Source organism: Gasterosteus aculeatus, chromosome 21 (genome assembly GCF_964276395.1).
Source record: "Gasterosteus aculeatus chromosome 21, fGasAcu3.hap1.1, whole genome shotgun sequence".
Lineage (NCBI taxonomy): Eukaryota > Metazoa > Chordata > Actinopteri > Perciformes > Gasterosteidae > Gasterosteus > Gasterosteus aculeatus.
Window position 1 is genome coordinate 2180854 of NC_135708.1, and position 25767 is coordinate 2206620.

A 25767-nucleotide genomic window follows, 5' to 3' on the forward strand; every position below is an offset into this window, starting at 1 on the left:
TCACATCTGGTGAAAGTACAGTGACGGGTCCATTTCTTATTTGTTATCCATTCATCTTCTTCATGAATATATTCCAGCACCTCGTCGCTGTGTGACGCCTGACTGACAGTCTGTGGTCGTCTGTAAGTAGTGGTAGAAGAAGAAGAGGTGCTCCATGTGGACATGAAGGACAAAGCTGTGTGTGAGAGTGATGTAATGTCCATGTCTCCATGCTGCTCTGACCCCCCTCCTCCTTTCAGGGTGGAGCCTGATGGAGTCCGATGGTTGAGACCAGGTCTGAGGAAGTGTAAGTGTGCTTTGATTCATGAAGATTCAACCATCTTCACACTGTGACATCACTCATTCACCTCTGTGATGTCATCATCAACGTGTCAGTAGATGAACACATGATTAATAACTGCAGCTGTATTGTGTCTTGTTCTCTCATCAGATTCCTGTGAACTCACAATCGACACAAACACAGTAAACAAAAGACTCAAACTGTCTGACAACAACAGGAAGGTGACACGTGTGGAGGAGGATCAGTCATATCCTGATCATCCAGACAGATTTGACTCCTGGCCTCAGCTGCTGTGTAGAACTGGTCTGACTGGTCGCTGTTACTGGGAGGTCGAGTGGAGAGGAAGAGTTTATGTATCAGTGAGTTACAGAGGAATCAGGAGGAAAGGAGACAGTGGAGACTGTTTGTTTGGATACAATGATCAGTCCTGGAGTCTGAGATGCTCTGATAGAGGTTACTCTGTCTATCACAATGAGACAGAAACACTCATCACCTCCTCCTCCTCCTCTGGTAGAGTAGCAGTGTATGTGGACTGTCCTGCTGGCTCTCTGTCCTTCTACAGAGTCTCCTCTGACACACTGATCCACCTCCACACCTTCAGCACCACATTCACTGAACCTCTTTATCCTGGGTTCTGGTTCTGGTCCTGGTCTGGTTCCTCAGTGTCTCTGTGTCCTCTTCAAGAGGGAGAGTCTCCTCCTGGTGGAGAACCTTCCTCTCTGCTCACCACATAGTTCAGTCTGTACAGCTGATGGTGGTTCATGTGGGTGTAGATGCAGGTGGAGCAGGTGAGGGGTACCTGAGCTGGTCTGGACTCTGGGGGGTCCACAGCTCTCTGGGACTCAGATGGAAGTGTGAAAGAGCTCAGCTTAATGCTGCTGTGCTCCTTCAATCAATAGATGATCATTTAGATATTGGCTCCTAATTAGGCTTTAATCTTCATCTTTATGTGTTCAAGAAGACATTTTATAAGACGCTCTTTCATCTGTCCCCCCATATGAGACAAATGTGTCCTTATGTGTGTGTGCGCTTCATCAGCAATAATAAAAACAAGGTGAAGAAGGAAAATATGAATGTGTAATTCTTTTTGAGCCCATTTTAACTTCAAATCTTTCTAAATCTGTTGAGTGAAATCAAATCTAATTTCACATAATCAGGTTTGTTTTGAACAAGAAGCTTTTTAATGGTTCAGCAAACCTCTCAAGGAAATATTGAATATGCGTTACTTGTGTTTTTATTCCCTATAATGTCATTTACAACATTTACTCCATGTGTTACTTTAACAGAAATAGAATTGTTTGGCTCTAATGTTAATAAATGACTTTTATTGGAAACAACTGTACATGTTTAAACAGGCCATCAAATAAAGATGCTTTCAACACGCTGTATTGTTTCTTTTGACATGAAATACTCTGATCCTTTTTAAAGATGCTGTACTATTGACTTTTGTACTATTTCCTCCATAATATCTGTATTTATTCTACAGCCCTGTTGCTGTGTCAATAGCACAGAGGAAACATTGGTGGTGCAGCATGTTGAAGAAGGAAGTGAGTAAATAAAGAAATGAGTAATGAATAAGTTGCTTTATTAACCTTATTAACCTTCACGCAGAGCCGTCTCACAACAACACAAACTACTGAGCTCGCTACTTCAGGTGCAACTTGAAGCTTTCATTCTGCACCAAATATCACACTTAAGTCACCAACAAAAACACACAAAGCACAAGCACACATTTGATAACAGGGTGGAGTTTATCTCCTCACAAAGTGGAGTATTGAAAGTGTGTGTTGGACAGAAATATATATATAAATAAAAGTGATCAAATCTGCTGGGTGTAAAATATACATACAGCAACATGAATTAGCAGTTTTGGTGCCTTAGAACGTTGTGTCAATGCAATGAGCTTCATGGCCTCTTAACCTCTTGTGAGTGCTTATGAGTGACTACAGCTGGTGACTCTGAGGCATTTAAATAGAGCTCATTGGATACAAACGACCACAAACGCTACAATGGGAAAGTCAAAGGAGCTCAGCATGGATCTGACAAAGCGAATCATTGACTTGAACAAGTCAATGATTTTTATTTTAAATCCAAATATAAATAAATATTTATTGTCGCACCCAAAGCAGTTTCACCGTGATGATAAAGACACACAACTATTCACTGGAAATAAAAGAAAGAAAATAAATCATTTGCAACGTAGGCTATTTGCCATTTTATTTTGTTAATATATAGGCTATTTAATATGAACGAAATAAAACATACATACACATTTAATAAAAAATAAAATGCATTGTATGCCTACTCACCAAAGACTGAGTATTTGAACACAAAATCCATCCTCCTTCTTTCCTCAAGAAGACTTCAATGACTCTATCAGTGCGTTTAGTTCCACCAATAAGTCCTTTTCTCTCGACATGGAGGCTGATGCTGAAAGCCCAGTCTGTCCAGTAGCATTTCTGGAATACGGTTTGATTTGCTTTGAGGCGGAGAATGAGCGCTCGACAGAAGCCGTGGACACAGATAGTCACTGTCCCACATGCCAGTGTGTGAAGTCGCCCCGTGTCCTCATTCAGATGTTTCTGCTTAAGGAAATCAAGGAGATCAGACGGACTTTTCCCTTCAAAATGAGTAACAGCGCACATTACAGTCACTTCTGTTTTTAGCTTGGACAGGTCGAACAGTGTTCCGTGTCTCCCTGTTAAGCTGGAGGAGGCCGTTTGCGGGGATTTCTTCCGGTAGGTCTGGAAGTGCTGGGGGTCCAGGAGGGAGAGGAACATTCATTTTTCGTGGTCTTGAAACCGGTTTCGTATAAGAATGTTGTCCAGAATATTGCTGTGGAGTTGTTGGCGGTACGTGCGGTCTCCTTGTGCTGGGTGAACTGGAGACGCTGTGTCATCGTAGATCGGACTGAACCTGCGCCTCTCTCGCTCAATCGTGTCACAAAACTCCGTCACCTTGTCGGGCAGAATTTTACATCCAGTTTGTTTCTGTAGGATTCCAAAAAGCACATCCGAATAATGAAAAATCCCATTGAATGTTTCAAGCAAGAAACAAAACTCAAACTCATCCAGACGTTAAATCCATCAGCCATAAGCACAGTATTTACATTACAGGTCATTTAGCAGACGCTTTTACCCAAAGCGACTTACGTTACACTTTCTTTTTTACATTTGGCCCGGGGAGCAATGAGGGGTCAGGTGTCTTGCTCAGGGACACTTTGACTTGAGACACGGGGCAGCCGGGACTCAAACCTCCAACCTTGCGCTTCCCAGCACTCCCGCTGTACCCCCTGCACCACGAGGACCCGTCCCCGTCGTGGTCGTCATGGTGTTCCAGTAAGTGGGTAAAGGGCTCCTTTAGGGCAGCTCTCTTTTCAAAGACGGCATTGACCAGTCTAGATGAACATTGCCACCTCGTTGGTGCAGCCTTAGGAAGACGGCGCTTGCAGATGTCATCCAGCAGCTGTGTGCGCTTAGGGGATCGTGAGAGAAAGGCTGCAAGGCCGTTGAGGTTGGCCAGGAAGACCTTCTTAAAGCTCTGAGGCTCCTTGAGTCAGTGCTAAATAGAATCGATGTGCATAGCAGTGAATGAATAAGGCCATCGGTGCCCTCTCCTTAACTTTAGCCTGCACCCCATTGAGGCCAGATGCCACGACTGCTGCGCCATCAAAACACTGTGCCACAACTTTATCCACACTACATTCATTTCCCTCCAAGAAACGGAAAATAAGAGCGGCAATGTCATCAGCCCGCTGGCCGCTTGTCACATCTTGAAATGGGATGAATCGCTCCTTGACTCCTGTGTCCGTCACATAACGCAGGACGAGTGGGAGCTGTGCTGCATTTCTCACATCTGTTGTCTGGTCCTCCATAACAGCAACAAAGGGAGCTTTTTAATCCCCATTCTGATCTCTTCTCCCATCACTTCAGCAATAGCATGAATTAGGTCATTTTGTATTTTGCCTGACGTCCCAATGAAGACTTGCTTAGTGGACAGGTGCTATCGTAAATCTGTGTTGCTTTCAGAAAAGAAAGAAAGAAGCTCCACGTAGTTCCCTTTGTTTGTGGAGTCACACTTTCATCGTGTCCCCTAAATGAACGTCACGATCAACGAGTCTTTTCAATATTTCCCTATTTTTCTTCCCCTCTTCATGGTGCAGCTCCGTTGCCCTGCGCGCTGGTTCGTTGAGCTGTACATCCACTCGGGTGTCCCTAAAGGTTTTGAAAAGCACCGTTGCTTGTAAGTGTCCAGCCGTACTTTGGTGTCTGGTTGCTGCCTTGGTTAGACAACTCAAGTTAGCAAAGCCAGTGTGGCTCCAAACACCAACTCCATCACTGGCAAATAACAGGCATTCCCAGCAGTCCAGTTTGCAGAGCTTCACGGGGCCTGTGAGCCGTTGATGGCGCTCGTAGTTGGAACGAAGAAAGTGGCGAACGAACCCCTTTCCCGCCTGTGACGGGCTTTGTAGCGTCGGCCTCGGGCGACCTCTCGGTATCAAATCGGTATCTTCTCCTCCTTCTGCCATTGTGGGTTAGAAAAACAGCTTAGTAGACTACTAAGCTGTTCATTGGAATTAAGATTTAATAGTAGTACACAAATTAATTCAGTTTCCTAGTTCGGAGGTTCTGCATGGACCTGCTCATATAGGACCCGCCTCTCAATATTGGTAATCCAATCAAAAGACGTGCACGCACTACGAGGCCGACATACAAAACACATTGAACGTAACGACAAGAGACACACGTGCTTTAAACACACAGGGAAGGCGCAGGTGATTGGACACAGGTGGAAATACAGGTGGACACAATCAGGGACACGGCGGACAATCGCAGGGCAGGAAGTGAAGCTAACCCAGGGACACAAGAGGCAGGAAACTACAAACCCACACAAAGTCCTCTCTGGTAGAACGGGTGAGGAGGCCCTCATCCGGCCCAGTGGGATGAGGATATTTTCTAATGTCCCTTATCGCTTCAGACCCAGTTGGGTCTCTACGTTGGTGTAGAGAGAATCAACGTCGATGGAGAAAAGCATAACACTAGATTAATAAAATGTTCCTAATCACTCATAGGTGTCTTTTTATATGTCTTTCATGCTTTTGGGACAAGCGGTTATTATGGATATCAATAAACTCTTCTACGAGACACAGTCTCTGCCGGTGGGAATCCGATGTGGGACCGTCCAGGTCTCTGGTCTAATTAAGGTGGTTAATGGGTTCTGGGGTAAGATTCCTTCAGGTGGATGAAGGGCTGGCGAGAGAACTCTGTGCTGTAGTTGAAATGGTTCATCAGTTTAGATTTTCTGTGATAACTAAAAAGGTCTCTGCAGAGCATCTATTTGTCCATCACTAGTGGAGCAGGAATGAAGTAGAAGCTCTTCTCCAGCAGTCCTTCATCCCCCTGATATAATAATCATCTTTTATCAGGATGTGGCTTGAATTAAATTGCACTGTTCTGATGACGATCTGGTGCTCGAATTCAAACCTTCAAACAGAACTTTGACTATTGACACATTGGGTGAACACCAACAGTGAGACAACTCATTTATAGTCTGGTTATTGGCCCCTGATCCCAGGGTGGTGCCCCGTTATTATTTGTTGAATACTATTAATTTGAATAATTTAATGTTTCTACCTGCTGATAAACAGGAACCTGCCAGATGTCAACAGGTGCCGTTGCTTTTTAACTTTAATAATGTGTGATAATTAGATAACAAATAAGATTGTTACACTTTTATTCACCACATTTGTGTGTAAATGTTGAATATTGAACTACAAATTAGTTTGATACCTTTTTACAGTATTTTTTTACTAATTTAGTGAATGAACAAATACATACTGTGAAAATGAGTCAAAGTATAGTCCTACTAGTTTTAGTGTACCTGAGCACAGTACTACTAAGTACACTGTGGGGATGCTGACCATTGTGGCACGGCTGCTTCTCAGTGTGCTCCTCAGGCTTTGCCTCTGTGTTCTTTGGGCCTGATGCTGAAGGTCCACCTGGATTATTTCCTCCTTCCTCCTCTTTGGGCGTTTGTACCTCCTGCTGCACCCTGCTCTCCAACACCACCTGACCCTCCACCTCTGTCTTCATCTCCTGTCCTGAATTGTGTCCCTTTGGCTGTGTCTCCTCTACTGTGTCCTTCTCTTGCCGGCCACTCTCCCCTGCCTCCTTCTGGACCTTTTCCTCCAGGTCTTCCAGAACACCAACACGCATTAACAAAAGCAATATTCTCTATGATGTTGCTTCATTTGACATCACTGCAGCACTCAGGAGACGTTAGGATGAAGCTGCTGCTGCTCACAGGCTGATTCACATGATTATCAGAAGGAAGTAAAACCCAGACTGTACCTGTATTTGTCAGAAGGTAATTAGTCCATGGACATGCGTGTATTAAATAAGGACATGATAAAGTAAGCAGTGCTACAATGTCTTCTCACAGCTAATACGCTTAGCTGCTTCTCAGATGTGTGTTTGATAATGTGGCCCCCCGGACTGGAAGGAGCCCTGTAGAGAGTGACAGATGATACCAGGTGGTAAGTATGGGCACCTTTGGTTGCCTGGTTCTTCCACGTCTCCCTGTTGTGGTGAATCTCCTTGTTCCATGTGACCTTGAAGCCCTTGAAGTCCACCGTGGTCAGAGAGCAGCTGCCCTCTGAGCCTGTACTCTTCACACTGGACCTCTTTCCATCACTGCCACTGACACTGTGGTCACTGTGGACAGTGTAGACACGTGCACACAAACACACATCCTGTCAGACGTGTTGAGGTAGAAAGCTGGTGCCTCTTATTGGACAAAGCAACGCCGTCAACGTTACCCTTCAAAGTAAAAGCATCAACGTGTTGACATGTATACAGGATGTAAATATTGTTTCCTAGCGTGTTTAGATGATAATGCAGCTGTGCTGTTCATGCTTAAGGTAATAGTGTATTAAAGTACTAGTTTCCTTAAATAAACAGTGTGTAGCGTATCGGGGATCTGATGATGGAAATTGAATAGATTCTTACTATATGCTGGTTTTTAATAGTGTTAAAACTATCTAGGGAGGGGTGGTCATGTTCCTACGGTGGCCCAGAATGGACACATGGAAACAATTGAAATTGGGCCTTTTGAAGGTCTGTTTTAGTTTCTATCTGTGACTTCCTGTCTTGGTAGTAGCGATCTGATGAGATGAGGACGTCAGCCGATGGTCCGTGAGGGGAAGACGGGAGCAGGTTGGGGACGGCTGATCTACACCACAGGATCATCTAAAATAAGTGTTTGTAATCTTCTGTTTGTCACCTCCAGCGTCTGAAGGCAGCCGTTCCAGATCGCGATGCCTCCTCAACAAGCGGAGTCACAGTTTTCTCCATCATTTCTGTCAGCACTGTAAATGTTGGTTCCACCATGAAGTCAATGAATCCTGCCGGATACGGAAGACACGCCCACTTAACAGATTCACTTCACCTTGTTGATTCTAATTTGTGTCGACGTGTTTTTACTATTTGATAGTAACTAAATAATCACTTAGTTTTCATGCTACTTCCACACGCACAACAACTAGATACGAATGTTGGTCCAGCGTATAAACATCTGAACTTTTCTCCCAAATGAATCGATATACTGGGACAACGGTTTCCATAACAGAGGTACACTGGAGCAGACTGTTCATTAGATAGCAGATAAACAAACAAGCAGCTTTGTGGTGTAAATGATTCTTATTCTATTACCAATCTGAGACTGTGCCACCGTGGTGGGTTTGCGGTCACAGAGAGGAGAGAACGGTAGACCCAGCTCCGCTTCTTTATCCCCCTAAAAACGAGTAGACAAAGCAGCGTTACAAGGTGCTGCCATCAAGGCTCACCAACACAACATGTCACCATCTGTTTGCTCATTTCTCATTCCTGTGTCATTTGTACATAGAATGTGGATTTGCCTTTACATGTAGTACATGTTACTTCAGTAGCACTTCCGCAGCGTTATTAGTTAGTATCTCTTCCTTTTGTACTTAAGATGGTCTCAGTGTGACCAATGATCTTATCTGGACCCACATGGCTGCTTCAGCACTTCAGACCACATGTACAATCATCCTGTTGTTGTAATGTTTCCTCGCTGAGTGTATTCGGACTGTCGACATGTTTTCAGCCACAGTTCATCTCCTCCCCTCCCTACACGCCTTCCTCCTAAGTCATTGTCTCACATGAACAACCACTGACTGCCTGCTACTGGAGGACAAGTCCACCAGAAGGTGCTGAGCGTCTTCTACTACCTCATTACTAATTCACATGTACAAAGACTAAACCTTATTCTAATGAATGTATACAATCAACTATTGTTAGCAGGTGGTGAGCTGCGAGCGGCAGCGCTGGTTTATCTGATGTTACACCCAGAGTACTCGTCTGCTTGTTTTACCTCTGAAAACAAACTTTGTCGTCTTCTTCTTCGTCACTAGTGCAGAGCCATGTGGAGTACTGCATAAATGAAAAGGCCGCTCATTGATTCAAAGTGGTCACCTGTCTAAAGAACTCCTCCAGAAGGGATGTGGTCCAGCGATGATGGAGGTCCCAGCGTTTGGCAGGGTGGCTGATGTCAGCAGTGTGCAGTAGCAGGGACGAGGCCTTTGCTTTGTCGGGCCTGCAAGTCCAGTCCAGTCAGTGGACGCGGCGCGTGAAGGGTTGTAAAGCAGAAACAATCATGGTTTGATAGTTTCAGCATTGTGAAGGACTGGAGTGACTGGCAGCATGAGGCGGGTCGGACCCAGACGTGAAACACTCACGCCTCATGTTGCTGCAGGTGGCTTTTCATCCCGTTGATCTGCTGGAAGTGGCAGGACATGTCTGTGGCCAACACCATCTCCACCACCAGAGCCCGAAGCTCTCTGAAAGAGGGCAGGCAGTAAAACATTCATGCTCCCTACAGAATGAATCTGAGATGAAGCTTGGGGAAAGTTTAATCAGAGGAGACTGAGATGCTTTCATCCTGTTGCTGTCACTTCTATATTTCTGCAGCAATGCAGTGCCAGATCGATGCAACTCTGCCCCAAACTACTCAACTTGTCCCTAAAATGAGTCATTTGATTCTGCTTGACTGTAAAATAAGGTGATGTGTTACCCCCTGGTATCATCAGCTGTAGCTCCCTCTAAGCACCAGTAGGAGGCAGTATTTTAGAAGCAATGACTTGCACTGTAATCTGGGGGTTGTATTGTACAGTGAATTATTATTTGAAGTCATTGAATGGAAACAGCGGTAAAAAAGGACGTCCCTTCAGCTGCAGCGCTCTTCTCTTACCTCCACTCGTCTTTGGAGAGATTAGACAGAATGTTCATGTCATCACTGTGCTGTAGAAGGAGATATGCAGCACTGACGTGGTAGTTCTCCAGAACAGCTCGGTCATTGTACAACATGGCGGTGTCTGACCTGCGAATGCGACACGGCTACTTCAGGAATGATCTCCCTCACCGTCATCGTGATAATGCCAACAATGTATGAGGTAAAGCTGCTATCATTCATAGTAGGCTTTTTATTAGGTCACCTGTTAGATATCTCTTCATGCTCCAGTGTTGTCCACTGTCCTCAGAGACTGCAGGGAGTCTCTTTGCCCGTTGTCAGTGTGCCTGAACCACCTCGGTTGTTTTCCAGTAGCACTTGTAATGTAATGTAACTAATGCAATTGTTGATGCATTATGTCAACGCAAATTAAGTTGGGTGGTGCTTGTGTTTGGGGGAGGGGCTTAAAAAGGCCCCGCGGGCCTCTGTTTATTGCGGCCTTGGTTACCTGAGAAGGAGTCTCATTTAGGTTTTAACCATGATTTAAATCTACGTTTTGTCTTTACTTTACTGATTCACTGAACTCTTTCTTGATTTGTTCTTTCTTTGCTGTAACAACCTACATCAATAAAAGTCACCAAAGTGACTTAAAGCCCCAGTTTGTCATGCAGCCTTTCATCCATTTACAGTCAGAGACAACACTAACTTTGCTATTGCATCATTATTATCTACCTGTCAGTCATCATTCATCCCGTCCCGATTGGATTTTGAGGTAGGAAAGCTGTGATGAGTTACTTGTGAGATCCACTGAGGAAGTCTGCAGGCACTTTTGAAAAGCGTATTGCATTGTGCTTTTACCCAACCCTGAACGTACCACCATGCCGGTCTTGAGGAGCAGGTAATGAATGGTCTGTGTGACATCAGCCGCATGCGTCAGGTTGTGATAGGGATTCTTGTGTTTGCTGTAGCCCACTTCCAACGAGTCCACGAAGGATATGAGGACACAAACAGGGACCTTCAACAGACAAGGAACAACCAGTTGCTTTGCAGAATTGTAGAAGCAATACAGAGAAGTTGTTCTGTTGAACCCAGTACGTTCCCATCAATACTTAGTTCTGCTGTCGCTGACATTGTGCTCATTACATACACAGCGTCTTGTCAAAATGGACATACCTTGAAACGGTTGATCAAGTCATATCTGGTGAATAGCTCATAGAAGACACATTTCAGAGCGTGGTCCCCACTAGCATCGTTCAGTGCAAACACATCAAAAGACCACATGTCCACATGCTAGAAAAGACACACAGAAGCTTTATTAGCACGTGAATGTCCACATAACGGTTCAACTCATTTCTAGCATTCCTTTGTTAAGGTACCATCGATAAGAAAACATAAAAACACCAGTTACAATTTAGTCTGGAGGATTTTGTACTGATATAGAATTTAACAACTGGGAATTTGTTATTGAATTCTGGCTTCTTTTGTTATCCTGCACCTGCAAAATCTATGGATTTGTGTGTTGAGATCAGTTTATATGTTACTGCTGAAGAAATATAGCAATATTCCACACAAATGGAACCACATTCAGCTGGTTTATGTCGTATTTATCAGATCGATCCCAGTTTGTGTTTGCTTATTACTGGTCAAATAGCGATGCTTCCTTAGTGTGTTAGAGGAAGCCTAAAATGATGATGCTTTAAGTTCCTTTTGAGCATCGGTTTTGGACGGTTCAATGTTTAACGTTTAATTGGCTGATTGTAAACTCACAAGACTTCTAACCATCCACCACCACTTCCACTGACTCCAGTGGAATATCGCCCACTGGGGCTTTTAATATAATCTGAATATCTATGTTTGAGCATTATGTCCTTGACTCTGTGTCCTTACAGCGTCTCACAACTTGTCCCTTTCTTGCTGAACTGGATACAGTTTTCTCATTATTTTTGTGGACGTGCTTTAAAAGGTGGACGGCTGAGTTCAAGGGAAGAGTTCTCTGTATAAGACAAAAAACTTAGAGAGGAAGATAATGGCTTTGGTGATGGAGAGTTTTTGGGCTGAAGCTGCAGCTATGACCCAGCACGTCCAACCCCCCCTCTACCGTTCCTGGTCCCACATCAAGTCCCTTCACGCTACCAGCAACAGGGAGTCAATTAAGCATGTGGATTTTTTATTATCTTCTATTTGTGACTAAATAATTCATATAGTATCAATAAGGAACCTGACCGATAAGCAGTATGGATAGTAGCTGATAAAATCCTAACAAGTGTCCCTCGCCATTATGTCCAGAGTTAAGTCGTCCCACGTAATACCAATCGACCAATCGAGTCCTTGCATTCCAGGCAGGACGATGTGTCTCAACGGTGCATTTGTGTACATTGTTGGGATGCGGAGAACATGGGGAAAGCCGCTGCACGCCGCGCTGTTCCTGAAGTTTATTTGGCGCTTGAGAAACTTCTGGATGGTTCATTACATTCCCTGCCGATGTCCCAGTAAATGCAATCAAAGAGGGCTTTTATGGAACTGCAGGTAATTGAGTCATTCAGTGTTTCATCACTTATTGAAAAGGCGTTCCTATCACTATTCATTACGGAGCTTATCATCTTTATAGAATATGATTAAGGTGGACTCATGATAAGAATAGAGGGAATACACACATACATGCTGATTCACACACACATATTCAAACTCCTGGTTCTATATGGTGCGTTCATGATCCCCTCCTGCTCGTCAGCGGAGAAAAAAGAGCCTCTTCCTTTGAGTTGATTTGATCGACTCTTCCCCCTTTTGAAGTAGGACGCGGACACACAATTATCCTGATGACTGACGTCTGGTTCCAGTTAATGACATTAAGCTGGATCAGCTAGCATGGTTTCAGTCAGCGGGTTAGTTTGAGCTAAGAGGACATTTGATTGGCTTAGTTGCACCACGTACAAGTAACGCGTGTCCCTGCTGGCTTTGACCATCAACAGCAAACAATCACCCAGTGGAGTCCACCATGTTTGTACCCTATTCAGCTACGAGGATAATGCAGAGTTTTATTATTATTACCAATGAACCCTTTATGTTATCTGTGTTATAGTATTCATGTTAAATGGGAAAACCTTGAAACAAACATCACACATCATGACTAAACAACTATGAAGGGCCTAATATTCCACATGACTGTTGCATCAAATACACCAAACAAGCCAAACCTCTCCACAAAGATGCCGGCCTGCACTGCATGAACGATGCTACGGAAGCGTGGCTTGTCCTCGTTACGGCGCAGCATCACAGCCGTCTGCCGGGTGAAAGTGGAAGCCAGCCAGTCCCGAACCTCTGACGGCACCGAGTCCGACCGGATGTCACCCAGCTGGTCCTCTGGATCCACCAGCCGCCTGCAATGAGACACGCATCAGACTAAAAGCCAGAAAAAAGATCACACCTTCTCGCCAAAGCTGCTGATTGATGATCTTCATCAACAAATTCAAGGATTGTCTTATTCACTACTCGATGAGCACACAATTCAATTATTGTGTAGAACACGGCTTGTCAGATTTTCCCAGCCGATTGTGTCACGCGTTGACCACGTGGCTGATGGGACGCGTATTTACCAGCGTTCAGACACATTCACATTTAACTGAAACGTCCTGCCGTCATTTTGTTACAACTTCCACAAGACGAGAGTTGACTACTGGTTTACCTTTAGGTCGGCCATCTTTTGTGTAACTAACTAGTAACTGCCTGCTGGTCTTCTGTATTCATGTGCAGGGTCCCACTGTCCTATAAGGAATAAGGCTCGCAACATTGTGCAGCAAGAATTTAAACAACTCTGGGTTAGAAACTTGGAAACCGTATTGAGCCACGAGTTACTCATTAAATTAAATATATTACTAACATACACAGACTTAATGGAATCATTTAAATACTAATTAGTAGTAAAATAATATGAATGAATGATAATGTAATTGTCATTTATTTATCATCCATGGACGATCTTACTTACTAACATACAATATTTAATTGCCTTTCACCAATTTACGGGGTATTGCAGTTAATATAGTCTTAAGATATTTAGAGTGCTTTACTTTAGCTTCAAAATGCTTAAGACGACGTAGCTTGTGTGTAAATGATCCCGTTGTGGTTTATAAATGAGTGAGGAAGCCACCGTGCTACTGGAATGGCCCAGTACCGTGTGCCATTAAAACGCTGGGGGAGCCGCGCTCTGTTGATGAGCCGACTGCCGACGGGAAGAAACCCTTTGTGTCCATAAAGTCCTGCGTGCATGAGGACGATGTGTTAACCTGAACCTCACCTGCTTTCTGCTTTTACACTTCAATGTTTCCCCTTGGATTCTTTGGATTGTTGTACCTTTTGTGGACTCCTCTGCTCCACAGGTTTGTTTTTTAGGACAAACGTTTGCGTTTGGCCATTTCTCTACGTGCTCCTCCACCTCTGCTCAAAGGTCTATTTAGCTGCCGATCGTGAAAGAATTCAAGAAAATCATTTTAAAATCCCTTTTTCTTCATGTTCATGGATTATTTGAGAAAAGCAGAAGTGAAATCTCTCGCCTGGCTTCCTCAATGCACAGAGCTTCTAGGACTGAGGCGGCGTAGTCCAGGTTTCTCTTCAGCTCCACCACAGATGCCTCCCCCCTTTCCAGCTGCTTCACAAGACAACCTGCAACACATAGAGGCCCAGCAGCATCTGCCCTCCATTCAGACCGTCCCAAACGCTGGATTGGGGAGCTGTACAATCTATAGATAGAATATATCTCCCACAGATGGTTTGGGAGTGTTTAGCACAATCTGGGCTGTATAATATGTGCGCCCATATTACATGGCAGTGCAGTTGGTAATGTCAAAGTCAAATCAGCAGTTTCACAGTTAATGTCACTGCAAAGAAAGCTGCAGCGCTCTTTTCTAACTGGGTTCTGTCTCACTCAGTGGACGTAGATTGTGGGTTGAAGTCCCGTCTCAAAGCACATTCTAAACAATTGGCTAGAACGCCATGAAAGGAAGCGTAAAGCCTGTTCTATGTGCGGCGAGTAAAACTTAAAGTAAAGGACACCATCTGTTTAGCAAAGGCAGCAAGCAAAGCTCCTCTTCCACGTTTCCCTTCATCACAGCTTCATTTGGCATGTGAATGATACATTTACATGAAGCAAAGGCCGCTGTGTGTGTGTGTGTGTGTGTGTGTGTGTGACCTGCTGGCAGTCTTCTCCATGGTGTCCGGGGCACCAAGGACCGGCAGCTCATCCTTCAGGATCTCTTCATTCTGAACTCCTTTGTATTCAGTGATGCCAACAGCCGCTGGGACGGCAGTGCGCAGTGCATTCTGGGACCGTGAGCCTGAACGATGGACACAAAAGCGCCTGCTAGCATTTCCACGTGTGCAGCGTCCATGTTTTAATCCATCAGGGACCAAAGTGATTGACGCAGTCGGCCGTAAGACGGAGAGACGAGGACGTGTTTGAATGGACACGGAGGAGTGAACACAGTTGAAGAAAAAAGATGTGTCAACTACAAAGGAGGCTTAGACCCACTGCTGGAAAACACACACGTCAGAGGAGCAAATCCTGATGCTGCACAGAGAAAGTGGGGATAGTTAAAGAATGAAGTCTGAACAGAATCAGTAGAGTTTTCTGGCCGACTGGTTGTTGCCTCCAGTTGTGCGACTGTTTGGACTGACAGCCGGCTCAGTGTCCCCTTCTGCAGGGGACGTATTCATGGCGGGTCACATGTCCATGTGCCCCTCACGTGTGGACAGAAGCCCCCGTCACACGGTATTTACCTGCATTACAGAGGTCACTGTTTGAAACACAAGTTGGATGAACTCACGTGCCAAGTGGGCCGGTGGAAAGCGGGAGCTCGGCGCCGCCTCGTTGGCAACTGGACAAAAGAAGGAGAATTTCTGTCATTTGACGTTCTTACTGGTCATTTGGGTCCAATAAGCATGACTTCTATTGTCCAATGACAGCGCGGTGCTGGGGACACACACTGTGCTTACTCTCCTGGTCCACCTGGTACAGTGTGGGGACGTTCGTCTCTAAAGTCACGTCCACTTTAGTGACCTCGTTCATTCCCAGGATACTTCTACCCAACCTGTGTTTAGTCACCGACGCCAACCTGCAGCCCCACGTTTTGTTTGTGTTGTTCAGCCGCTCGTGGAAGTAAACTTGCTTGTGTGTGAAACGTGTTTCCAACCAAGTGATAAGAACAAGAATAGAATCAGTAAAAGGAAACATAACACCTGACCTTCCCAACCCAGAGCCACTGGTCAGAGGATCAGAGTGTGTGTGTGTGTGTGTGTGTGTGTGTGTGTGTGTGTGTGTGTGTGTGTGTGTGTCATGGGGGTGCAGCTGGAATCAGGAAGTGAAGGAGGACATCAAGAAGCAGCCTCTTCATTAGTGACAATGACTCCCTGAGCTCCGCTGCCCAACAACTGACGACACACCAGTCGACATGACGTCACCTCCCAGTCTCCTGGTTGCCGTGGAGACAGCAGCCTGTAAACACGACGCTGTGTGCTGTTCTCCGTACTCATCACATGGACTCCATCAGACAGTAACTACGCCCTCTTCACAGTGGGCCGGGCTACGTCGGCTGTTATGAGGCCGGCTGTGGACTTCAGTCCATCCCGATGTCTCCTGGAGCAGTTCCTACTGCGGCCGTGCCATCGGGGACAAACAAGGAGACACAAAGTGGGGAAGCGTTTCCTCTTGGAGCTGCTGTCAGCTGGTTGCAGGAGGAAAAGACGACTTGTCAACAAGGCAAAAGTGATGGTGATCAGGATGCTCGGCCTGCGCTTAGTGCTCCTAATGGCCTTTGGCACGTTTCACTGCGCCCAAAGGAAAGCCACCAATCAGAGCCTGGAGTCTCCAACACAGCTGTCAATCACTGCCAGTGACACGTTGACAATCAAACCGTCTGATCTAAACATCCTATGAGCTGTTTCAGAGGCATGTTTCAGCTACTGATGAGCAGTAAAACATGTTGGGACAGAAAGCAGTCGAGCCAGGACGTGTCTCCTTGTGGACGTGTAGATTATGTCTCGTGTTCTACAGTCAAGAGACAGTGAGACGTTTCATCGAAGTCACTAAATGTTGCTTTAAAGCCGTCATCACAAAGACATAGTTTCACTTTGTGTGTTTGTCTTGAAGGACACGCTACATCCAGACGGAGGAAGATGAAGCAGGTAAACGGCTACAAATAGAACACAATGAAGCTGAGTAACACACACACACTGAAACACAGAGCATCTCACCAATGGTGAAGCTGAAGCGTCCGTGCAGAAAGTAGCACTGCCGCCCTTTTTAAACGCCTGTTTGTTGGACGTTGGTCGTGTCGTTGGGCTCCTGATGTGCACGGTGTCCCTCAGTGGGTGAGGGGGGGCCGTTCTCTCTGCGCTGCTGTGGACGGGTGTTCAGGGTAAACGCCGCCCTTTTCCTCTTTGCTTTTCGCCCCTCGAGGCTCTAACAACTCTGATCTGCTCCATTGAGACACTTTCATGTCTGATATTTATATTTACTGTGAATTAGTTTCCTCTGCTGCTCCGTCACACACAGCGTTTCTATTTGAAATGAGAAGCAAACAAAAGCGTGATAGTTCAACACCCGACAGTCAAGAAGCGTATTCAAATGTTTCAGAGCAGCTGACGTCATCGAGGCAGCTGCTGTCCCATGAAATGAGCGTCCTCTGTTGTCCCCGTGAGTCAGGACCCCCGAGTCTGTTCTCCCCAGAACGCAAGTCCGTCCTCTGCGTCCCATCGTTGAGAAAGGGCCCCACGTTGGGAGGTTAATACGAGCAGCGTGGAGATCAGGACCTTCAGCTGCTTCCACGTGTCGTCCAGTCAACAGGGGACACGAGGACAGAGGTCCCTCATGATGCAGCTGTGGACAGTCTTCTCGTATGTTTCTGTTGCTGCTTATTACCCGTCCATGACCAGCCGTTCTCCTGAAGCTTCCCCTGGACCGAGGCGCTAATGGAACCACTGAGCTCCACCACCGGGGCTCCCTGAAGACCTTTACTGGTGCTCTGAGTTCTCTCCGTTCTTCCTGCTGCAGGAACGTCTCCGCGCCCCTCAGCTGCTGTTCATACAGCTGTCAATCATGTTGAATGACACGTGAATGAAGGCGGCACGATGCAGCGCGCTGAGGCCATGCAGAGAAGCTCAAGTAGCGGTGAGCCTTGTAGTGACATCATGGTCTTAACTCAGGTAGTGACGTGATGTCACCTGTCAATCACAGGTCAGTGGAGCCACGATAATGAAGTAACTGTTGTTCTTTGGTGACTAAAGAGCCTCTTCTTGTTCACAACAACGGGTTCAGTCATCGAGCAGCAGCACATGTGGGATTAGTTCACTTCCTGCTTGTAGTTCACTGAGAACGTCAGCGCCTCTGGACACGATGGACTAACATCTGGAGGGACAACGTCCCCTTGCTGGACATCAACACGAGTTCCCTCGTTGTCCTCTTACAGGACGTTGTCCCACACACGTCTCTGGTTTAGTTCAGTGTGTTGTGTTCTAGTGTCTTTGAAACACTTAAAACGCACTTATGTGACGTCACAGAACTAACCGGTGGCTCTGTGGGCCACAGCGCCCCCACGTGGGCAAACCAAGCAGCTGCTTATAAGCGCTCAGCCTGACGGTGACGTGTGCTGCAGAACTCTGTTCAGAAAGGGTTGAATTAAACAAACGCTGCTGCCTAACCGGCCCAAACATCACCACTAACATCAAGTAGAAGAGCCTTTGTGAACCACGCGGAGCTCATCTGTTATTCGGCAACACGGAATCACCTGAAGAACCAACGTGTCTGATAACAATCCCACTCTGAGCCCTTTGGACATGTTGTCTCATCAGGAGACCGTAGCGGTTTATCGGCTCTCACGTTGAACTAACTTACATCCGGAAGACGTTTACAGCAACACGAGCCTTCGGAGTCTTTTCGCTTCCGTTTCTGTGTGTTTCTCCTCCATGTTCCGGTGAACGGAGCTGCTAAAACGAGATGTTTCTACAAGGAGGTCTGGTGGAGAGGACAGAGACGCTCATTATGAAGGGATGAGGACAGACACGTTTATTATTCAGAGGACAGTCGTAATTGTAATATTACTATAATATCATGATTAATGACATGTTTATGGATGCTGGAAGAGATGTTGGATCCCTGCTGTACGCGGAGAGAGGAGGTCATCATATCACGACTCAGTCACACAGGTATTAACTACGAAGGGACAAAAATACAATAACGAAAGAAACCGATTGGAGGCTCACATTGTCCACCGGGGACGGAAGTGGAGTGTGGAGGGAGTCGTGTCAGTGGAGCAGGGTGGGCCCGACTGCTTTAGACCCCTGATGCGTCTCATAGAAGAGACGGGACCAGGTCGTAGGATCCAGGTAACAGCGGCAGGCTGAGCAATAAACCCTGAACCTGCACACTCCGGTACAGCAGGTGGCGCGATGCACCTGGTCACGTGACGCTGGTTGCGACCCGCCAGAACAAACCGGAAGAAGACGAAGAAGAAGAAGAAGAAGAAGAAGACGTGAGGGAGACGCGTAGAAAGTCACCAAGCTTCACTTTAACGTCTTAAAGTGTCACATCGTGTGAGTATGTCCCGTGACACACAGCGTGTGTTTACTGTGTGTTTGTGTGTTAACGGGCCGTCAACCTTTGCAAAGTTCCTTTACCGTTTAGACGATAAATACGGAAATAAAACGAAAATACGGAAATAAAACGAAAATACGGAAATAACACCGTTTTATTTTAGTTTTTTTGCTTCAAACCAAAGGAGTAAATGTCCTTTTCTGTCCAAATACGAAAAAACGACCGATCTGTTTTTCTGTAAATCCCTTTTTGTTCCTTTTAAACGAAACCGAAGCGCAGCCGCTAAACCGGAAGTGCGCACATTTTAACAGTAAAACGCAATAGAACGTTTGTACGATAGAAATCCGTCTGTGACGCAACAATATCTATAATATAGCAGAGTAACATTAGAAGAATGAATATGAAACGTCATCGTGTGTTAACAACAGCAGTTGACTACACGCAGACACATTTACATTCATCCACGTACACAGATACTCATTCATCTGTGCGCTGTTTGATGCAATATAGTTATTAATATAGTAACAACACATTTATTACTGTAGGTAATAACACAGTTTGTGGTGGCAGACTCGTTGCTGTTGGCTCTGATATTTATTTCCAGTATTGTTGTGTTGCTTCAGTGCTCAGAGACACTTTAAGGAGAGTAAACGTGTTCACATCTCCACCACTAGGGGGCAGAATACGACTATTTAAAGCAGTGGTTCTCAGCTGGTCTGGTGGCTCCGGGACCCACCATCACCCCTCAATGACAACCGACCCAAATCGAGGGACATCCTTCACTTCTCAGATGTATTTAATGAAAATATGGTGCAGTTTGAACCTGAGAGCGTGTGGAGACAGAACACGTATGACCACACAAAAACAAGTTTAATGAGAAAACAGCCAGCTGGTAGCGACGCTAGAGAGGGAACTATTCCCTTTACACTAAATGAGCTAAAACCCCAAAGTGCATCTTAAGGACACGAGGTATTACAACATACAACAATTAAGAATCTTCAGCCATTTCAAACAAAAAAGACTCAAATGACTTTAACAGATACGACAAACACTGTGTCTTGAGGAGCTTTTGCACAAATGCAAAATAAATTAAATAAAAAGTTTATTCAAAAGGATTCGGATGTAGAAAATGAGCGTTTCTTGTGATTACCTCATCAGGAGGTAAATCCTGAAAAACTTTGTGCTTTACAGAAATTAAGCAGCACTCACTTCAACCTGAGGTGAAAACTGACTTGAGTCTGGAGGAATTTCTACTGGGAGAACTGGGCATGTTTTTTGCTCTTGGCAAGAGTCTCAAAGTCTGGAGTTCTAGTGGACAAGGCCAGTCTGAGGTCAAGCTCGATGTCCAGTCTCTTCCTGTGTTTAGTCTCCAGCTGAACCAGAGCTGAGACGCACTCACAGAGACAGGCAGTGCTGAAGGGTAGCAGCACTTTGACTGCTCGAGTGGCGAGGGAAGGACACTCGCTGATCACGCTGCTGCACCACAACTGGGAGGGGCTCACCTCCGCGTACGGTCACATGACCGCTCCATCAGCTGACTCTCCGTTGCTTGGCAACGTGACACTTTCTATGTGGATTCCAAGCGGGTCACGTATCCAGTGGTCGTCCCTCTGTTTCTGGGGAAAGTATTCGTTAAACGGCTCCAGAAGTTTATTCAGATGTGCCGTGATTGTTCCTCCAGTACGTTCTTGTCTGCCGTGTCCAGCTGCTGTCCCTCATGACAGGCATTGGGGAACACGTCGAGTCGGCTTTTGGAAGCATGACTTGCCCACACAGAGATCTTTTTTCTGAAAGCATTGATTTTGTCCTGCTGTTGATGAATGTTGTTCCCCTTCCGCTGCAGAGACAGATTTAATCCGTTTAAAGGGCTCCACAGGTCTCTTTGTGAGAAGAGCGCTTACTTTCCAAATGCCGCTTCAGTTTGGACGGCTTCATGCTTCTTGTGCCAGAACCTCGCTGCACAGAACGCGCTGAGGTTTTTGCCCTGTTTTGTCCTCAATATAAGAAAACCCACATCTAACGTAGTCGGTGTCGTACTTCCGTTTCGCCATGTTTAATTAGAAAACTAAGTAGGTTTAATTATCCCAAAAACCCAAAGTCTCCCCAATTTTCTTTTAATTATAATTTTTATTTTCCAGGCAAAGGGGAAAACGCGAATTCCCAGGCCATTAAAAAGGGGTCCGCGACCCACCAGTTGAGAACCACTGATTCAAACCACAGATTGAATCATATTGAACGGTTGTTGTTTCTGGGACAGATGCATTGAATGCTTGTGTTTCCTTCATTTGATATTCATGCTTAGTTGTAAACATCATGTATGTTGATGTCGTGGAGGAGTGAACACGTGTTGTTCATGGATCAATAAATAAGAATAGAGTCGTTTCTTTGTTTGTCACACTTCCATCCTAAATCAAGCTGTAGACCAAAGAGCTCAAAGGTCCAAGATGAGAAGATATAATGTTGGTCTAAAGAAAATGACTCGTGTGACTTTACGGCCTTCAGACATTTGGACTCTAGAACATTTGACACATTTTCCCAAATGTCACGAGACGAGAGCAGAAAAGAGAAGGATTGGTTCTCTTTCCTTCTTTGCTGCCATGTGACCTGTGACCTCAGAGGGACCTCTGGAGCTGTGGGCGGATGCACAGCGTACTTTTGATTAGTTTCCTCTCATCAGCTGTCAAAGGTCCATTTAACCTGAGAACACTGTGGTGGCCTTAATAGAGGCTTCAATGATCCGATCCCCTTCCAGGTAGTGAGTGCTTGTGCTTCTATGAAAGCAGAATCATTCCCCTCCTTTAGCTTCAAGGTAACAAAGTCAAATCCACCTCTATGAGTTTCATATGGCAAATGTTTTACAGCTACAAATACTTGTAGAGCACCACGAGTGTCTCCACACTAGCTGAGCGTAACATCCTCTTTCCCTCAACATGTTCGGTTCCTCCACAGAGCAGTTGGGTCTGACACCCCCTGCTCCTCAACACCTGCAGAACTTCTTTAGCTTTCAAGTCCATGAAGGATTAAACAGCCACAAACCTGCCAAGAGGAGGAAGTCCACCCGAACTGACAAGCAGGACCAGGAGACAATGAATGAGGGGAAGATGGACGGAGCCAAATAGAGGACAAGAGGACAATGAGCCTAAACATACAGCCTGGGCTACAATGGAATAGTTCACATCAAAGCATTCATGTTGTAAAACGGCCCAAAGCCCAAACCTCAACCACACCGATTGGTTCTTAAATGAGATGAACAGTCAAACGTTTGGACACGTTTACTCATTCGATTCAATGAGAAAGTGTCCAAACCTTTGGACTGAATTGGGCTACAAAGACATCTGTAATAACCGAGATCCATTTATATTCACTAGCTAACGTTTCTTCATATGCTACCCTGCTATACGCTGGATCACTGACGCATTTATACCCTACAAACCTTCCATTCCAGGACTTTTACTGTGAAAATGTGCACTTCTGGTTTAGCTGCTGCGCTTCCATTTGGCTTCATAGGAAAAACCCAAATTGGTGGTTTGTCAATAACGTGTGAGCTCTGCCAGCAGGTTGGTGTGAAGGTGTGAAGGTGTGAAGGTGTGAAGGTGTGGACTCTGCTATGAATCAGGCTGAGGACCCAGAGGACGGAGTCCCTCCCTCTGAAGCCCCTCTGTGTGGGGAACATGACAGCCAGACCAAAGCTCAGAGGTGAGAGGACCATCTCCAACTGTCATCCACTTGTCTCCATGTCCCAACGTCTCTGACTCACTGACTCTGCTTCTACATGTGTGACCAGGACCCACCAGAGACCAGGACCTGGACCTGGACCCAGCTGTGTGTCCATGAAGAGTAACCGGTCTATGGATTATCCTCCAGAATTCAAAGATGTTGGTCCCCCTGTTGATGCAAGGTGAGGGTCTCAGGCTGATGATGAGGGTCCTTCCTCAATACCTGAGACGGAGAGAACGGACTCACAGGTACAAGAGAACGTTCATTTCCACATGTGGAACAGCAGCTGAGTTGTTTATTGATTGGACAGCAAGTCTGATCTGATAACTGAGATATTTGAGCTAATTGTATGTCTGATTGTGCATGTATATATGTATATATATATATATATATATATATATATTATATATGTGTGTGTCCAATCGAACATCTTCCTAATGATGAAGAGGAGCAGCTGCAGTTTGTGGTGCTGCTGAACGTTACTGGATCACACTGACAGGTGTAGATCTAATATATTATTGGATGGAAGAAACCCATCAAAACGTTACTGAGGTAAACATTTAATTGAGGGATGATGTATCACATCACACTGCATCAGCTTTATAAATGTTTCATAAAGTACAGAGACGGTTTGAGCAACAACAATGAATCAATTAATGTTCTTTTAGTTAATATAACCTACAGTTCAAACATGAAGAGGGTGATAATCAGTGTCCTCGTCCAGTTAAATGCACAAACATACAACTGTAAATGAATGTAAGTTTTATTTAAATTGTAGCTGAACCTCATCTGTGTGTCCACATCAATAGTGATTAACCTCATAGTATTTAATGTCTATGATACAGTGATAAATGAGGCTGCAGTAAGATGGGGGACATCATTAGTGATTAACCTCAGGGGAACACTTACACGGTCAAACAAGGAAACAACTAGAAACATTTTCACTTCATTGCATGTAGATGACCACACGTGAAAGATCTTACGGAGAAATACTCAATAATTCATATTTGGAAAATATGCGTTTATTATTATTACAGCTCAGAGTCCCTTTGAATGCACAATAATAGACAATAACAAGCTGCATACAGACAAGATGTTAAAGTTTAATTTAAACAGATATGAATCTAAACTCTGATCTCAAAGAGACGAAACGTTACTGGTGAACGAACATCAGTCTGACAACAGATTAAACGTTAAGAACACGCAGCCTAGTTATAGTCTATATCTCATGCGTATATATACATATATACTGTATGTGTATAAGCTGAATTATAGTATAGTTTCATCTCATGTATAACTTGAATACCAGCGGGTCATTTCAAGAAGACTCCCCGAGAACAGGCCGCATATTGAGAAAGAGCCCAGATGTTTCTATCAGACTTTCTGTTGGACAGACTCTGACTCTTTATGTGTGACCCAGGACTCATCAGAGACCAAGACCAGGACCTGGACCTGGACCCAGCTGTGTGTCCATGAAGAGTAACTGGTCTATGGATCCTCCTCTAAACTTCAAAGATGTTGGTCCCCCTGTTGATGCAAGGTGAGGGTCTCAGGCTGATGATGAGGTGTTTCTACCAGACTCTCTGGTGGAGGTTCTGGGTTTCTTGCTCCAGGGCCCTTCAGCAGTGTCCAGTGAGGGAGGAAGAGCTCCATGGAGGACTTGGTGAGACCTGTTGGGACTAAACCAAACTGACTGGTGAAGAAAACAGTGAGCTGAAAGACTGAGCTGTTGATTCTCAGTGGGACCAGCAGGACCAGTAGACCTAAACCACTACAGGGAGTCATGTGGTCCACATCCAGACCTCACGTCATGAACCTTTACCTTGTTTTGGTCTCTGTGAGGACAGACACCATGTGGGCTGATGCTTCATGATTAGATGATGATGTGATGATGTAATCTCAGTGTTTCTTTCAGTTCACATCAGCAGAGAGGAAAGTCTCCTGAACCCAGATGTGTGTCCATGAAGAGTGATCGGTCTATTGAGCATTGGATTGACTTCAAAGATGGACGCCCTTCTTATGACACAGAGTAAGTAGGCATTTTTTTTTTCTTAAGTGTCCAAACAGAACAGTCATTTAAAAAAAAATCAGATTTGTTGGTTTAAATTAAACAAAATACATGACTGCTGCCTGGAGGAACGCTGTGGTCTAAAAGGTCTAACACAGGGGAGCCCACACTTTATCAGCTCGCAATCTACTTGTCATCAACGCTTCAATCCAAGTCATGGCGATCGCCCGAATAATAACAACGAGCAGCAGCGGTAACCAAGGGAACAACAGCGCTGCAGACCGGGAGCACAAAACGAATCCATGTAAAGAAACAAGCAACAACAAGTTACTGCAGACGTTCTTGGTCGTTACCTCACTCCATGACTTGCACTGATGCATGCGTGGTGACCTGACGTGGGACTGGGACTGAACATGTGATTAGAATAAACTCAGTGCTCTGTGGACCAGCTGACGTGGTCTCTGGACTCCATGCAGAGGTTTGGACAAAGTATTGTCAGTAGACTCTGTGAAAAGGTCCAAAGACTAGTTTCAGAAGATCTAAGGAGACTTCTAGAGGTCAGGGGACGGACTAAAGAGGTTTGGAGTAGTTCCATAGGACTTTGGACCAGATGCAGAGATCTGCAGACGTTGTTTTTATGACCCACAGTAAGAACTAAAACCAGATGAAACTGATGACTAACTGTCACTCAACTAATAAACTGTCCATCATCGATAATCTTCAGCATCTGGTTTCCATCATGATCCATCATGACAGATGCCAATATCTTTAACTAATGTTGTATTGGTGTTGATGGTCCAAACATCATGTGAGCTGATGGTTCATGTACCTCCACAGAGAGGACCAGGAGAGCTCAGAGGTTCCCACAGGTCCGTCTGCCCAGCAGCATCAAACACACCTGGACTCCATCTTCATGGTGTGTACATGAACAAC

The 25767-nt window shown here is 45.2% G+C and overlaps 2 protein-coding genes and 1 long non-coding RNA gene across 3 annotated transcripts in view; 1 reads left to right on the top strand and 2 right to left on the bottom strand.

Moving 5' to 3' along the window:
- LOC144390233 (uncharacterized) overlaps positions 1–25767 on the top strand; it is a 145473-nt gene that overhangs the window by 107979 nt on the left and 11727 nt on the right. The window contains exons 2-6 of the mRNA XM_078096675.1: positions 22664–22805; positions 22894–23007; positions 24247–24366; positions 24742–24855; positions 25672–25750. Of these exons, the coding sequence (XP_077952801.1) occupies positions 22717–22805; positions 22894–23007; positions 24247–24366; positions 24742–24855; positions 25672–25750 (516 nt within the window). The 5' untranslated portion in view covers positions 22664–22716. The remainder of the gene's footprint in view (positions 1–22663; positions 22806–22893; positions 23008–24246; positions 24367–24741; positions 24856–25671; positions 25751–25767) is intronic.
- LOC144390310 (dual specificity calcium/calmodulin-dependent 3',5'-cyclic nucleotide phosphodiesterase 1C-like) overlaps positions 7258–25767 on the bottom strand; it is a 442515-nt gene continuing 424005 nt past the window's right edge. Inside the window, exons 13-14 of the mRNA XM_078096801.1 lie at positions 7990–8071; positions 7258–7682 (exon numbers count right to left, since the gene is read on the bottom strand). Coding sequence (XP_077952927.1) covers positions 7558–7682; positions 7990–8071 — 207 coding nt within the window. The 3' untranslated portion in view covers positions 7258–7557. The remainder of the gene's footprint in view (positions 7683–7989; positions 8072–25767) is intronic.
- On the bottom strand, positions 10070–18942 carry LOC120814081 (uncharacterized). Its single transcript, XR_013454373.1, has 5 exons — positions 18779–18942; positions 14077–15396; positions 12721–13980; positions 10700–10816; positions 10070–10541 (listed from the first exon to the last, which is right to left on the bottom strand). It is a non-coding gene; the product is annotated as an uncharacterized LOC120814081 (long non-coding RNA).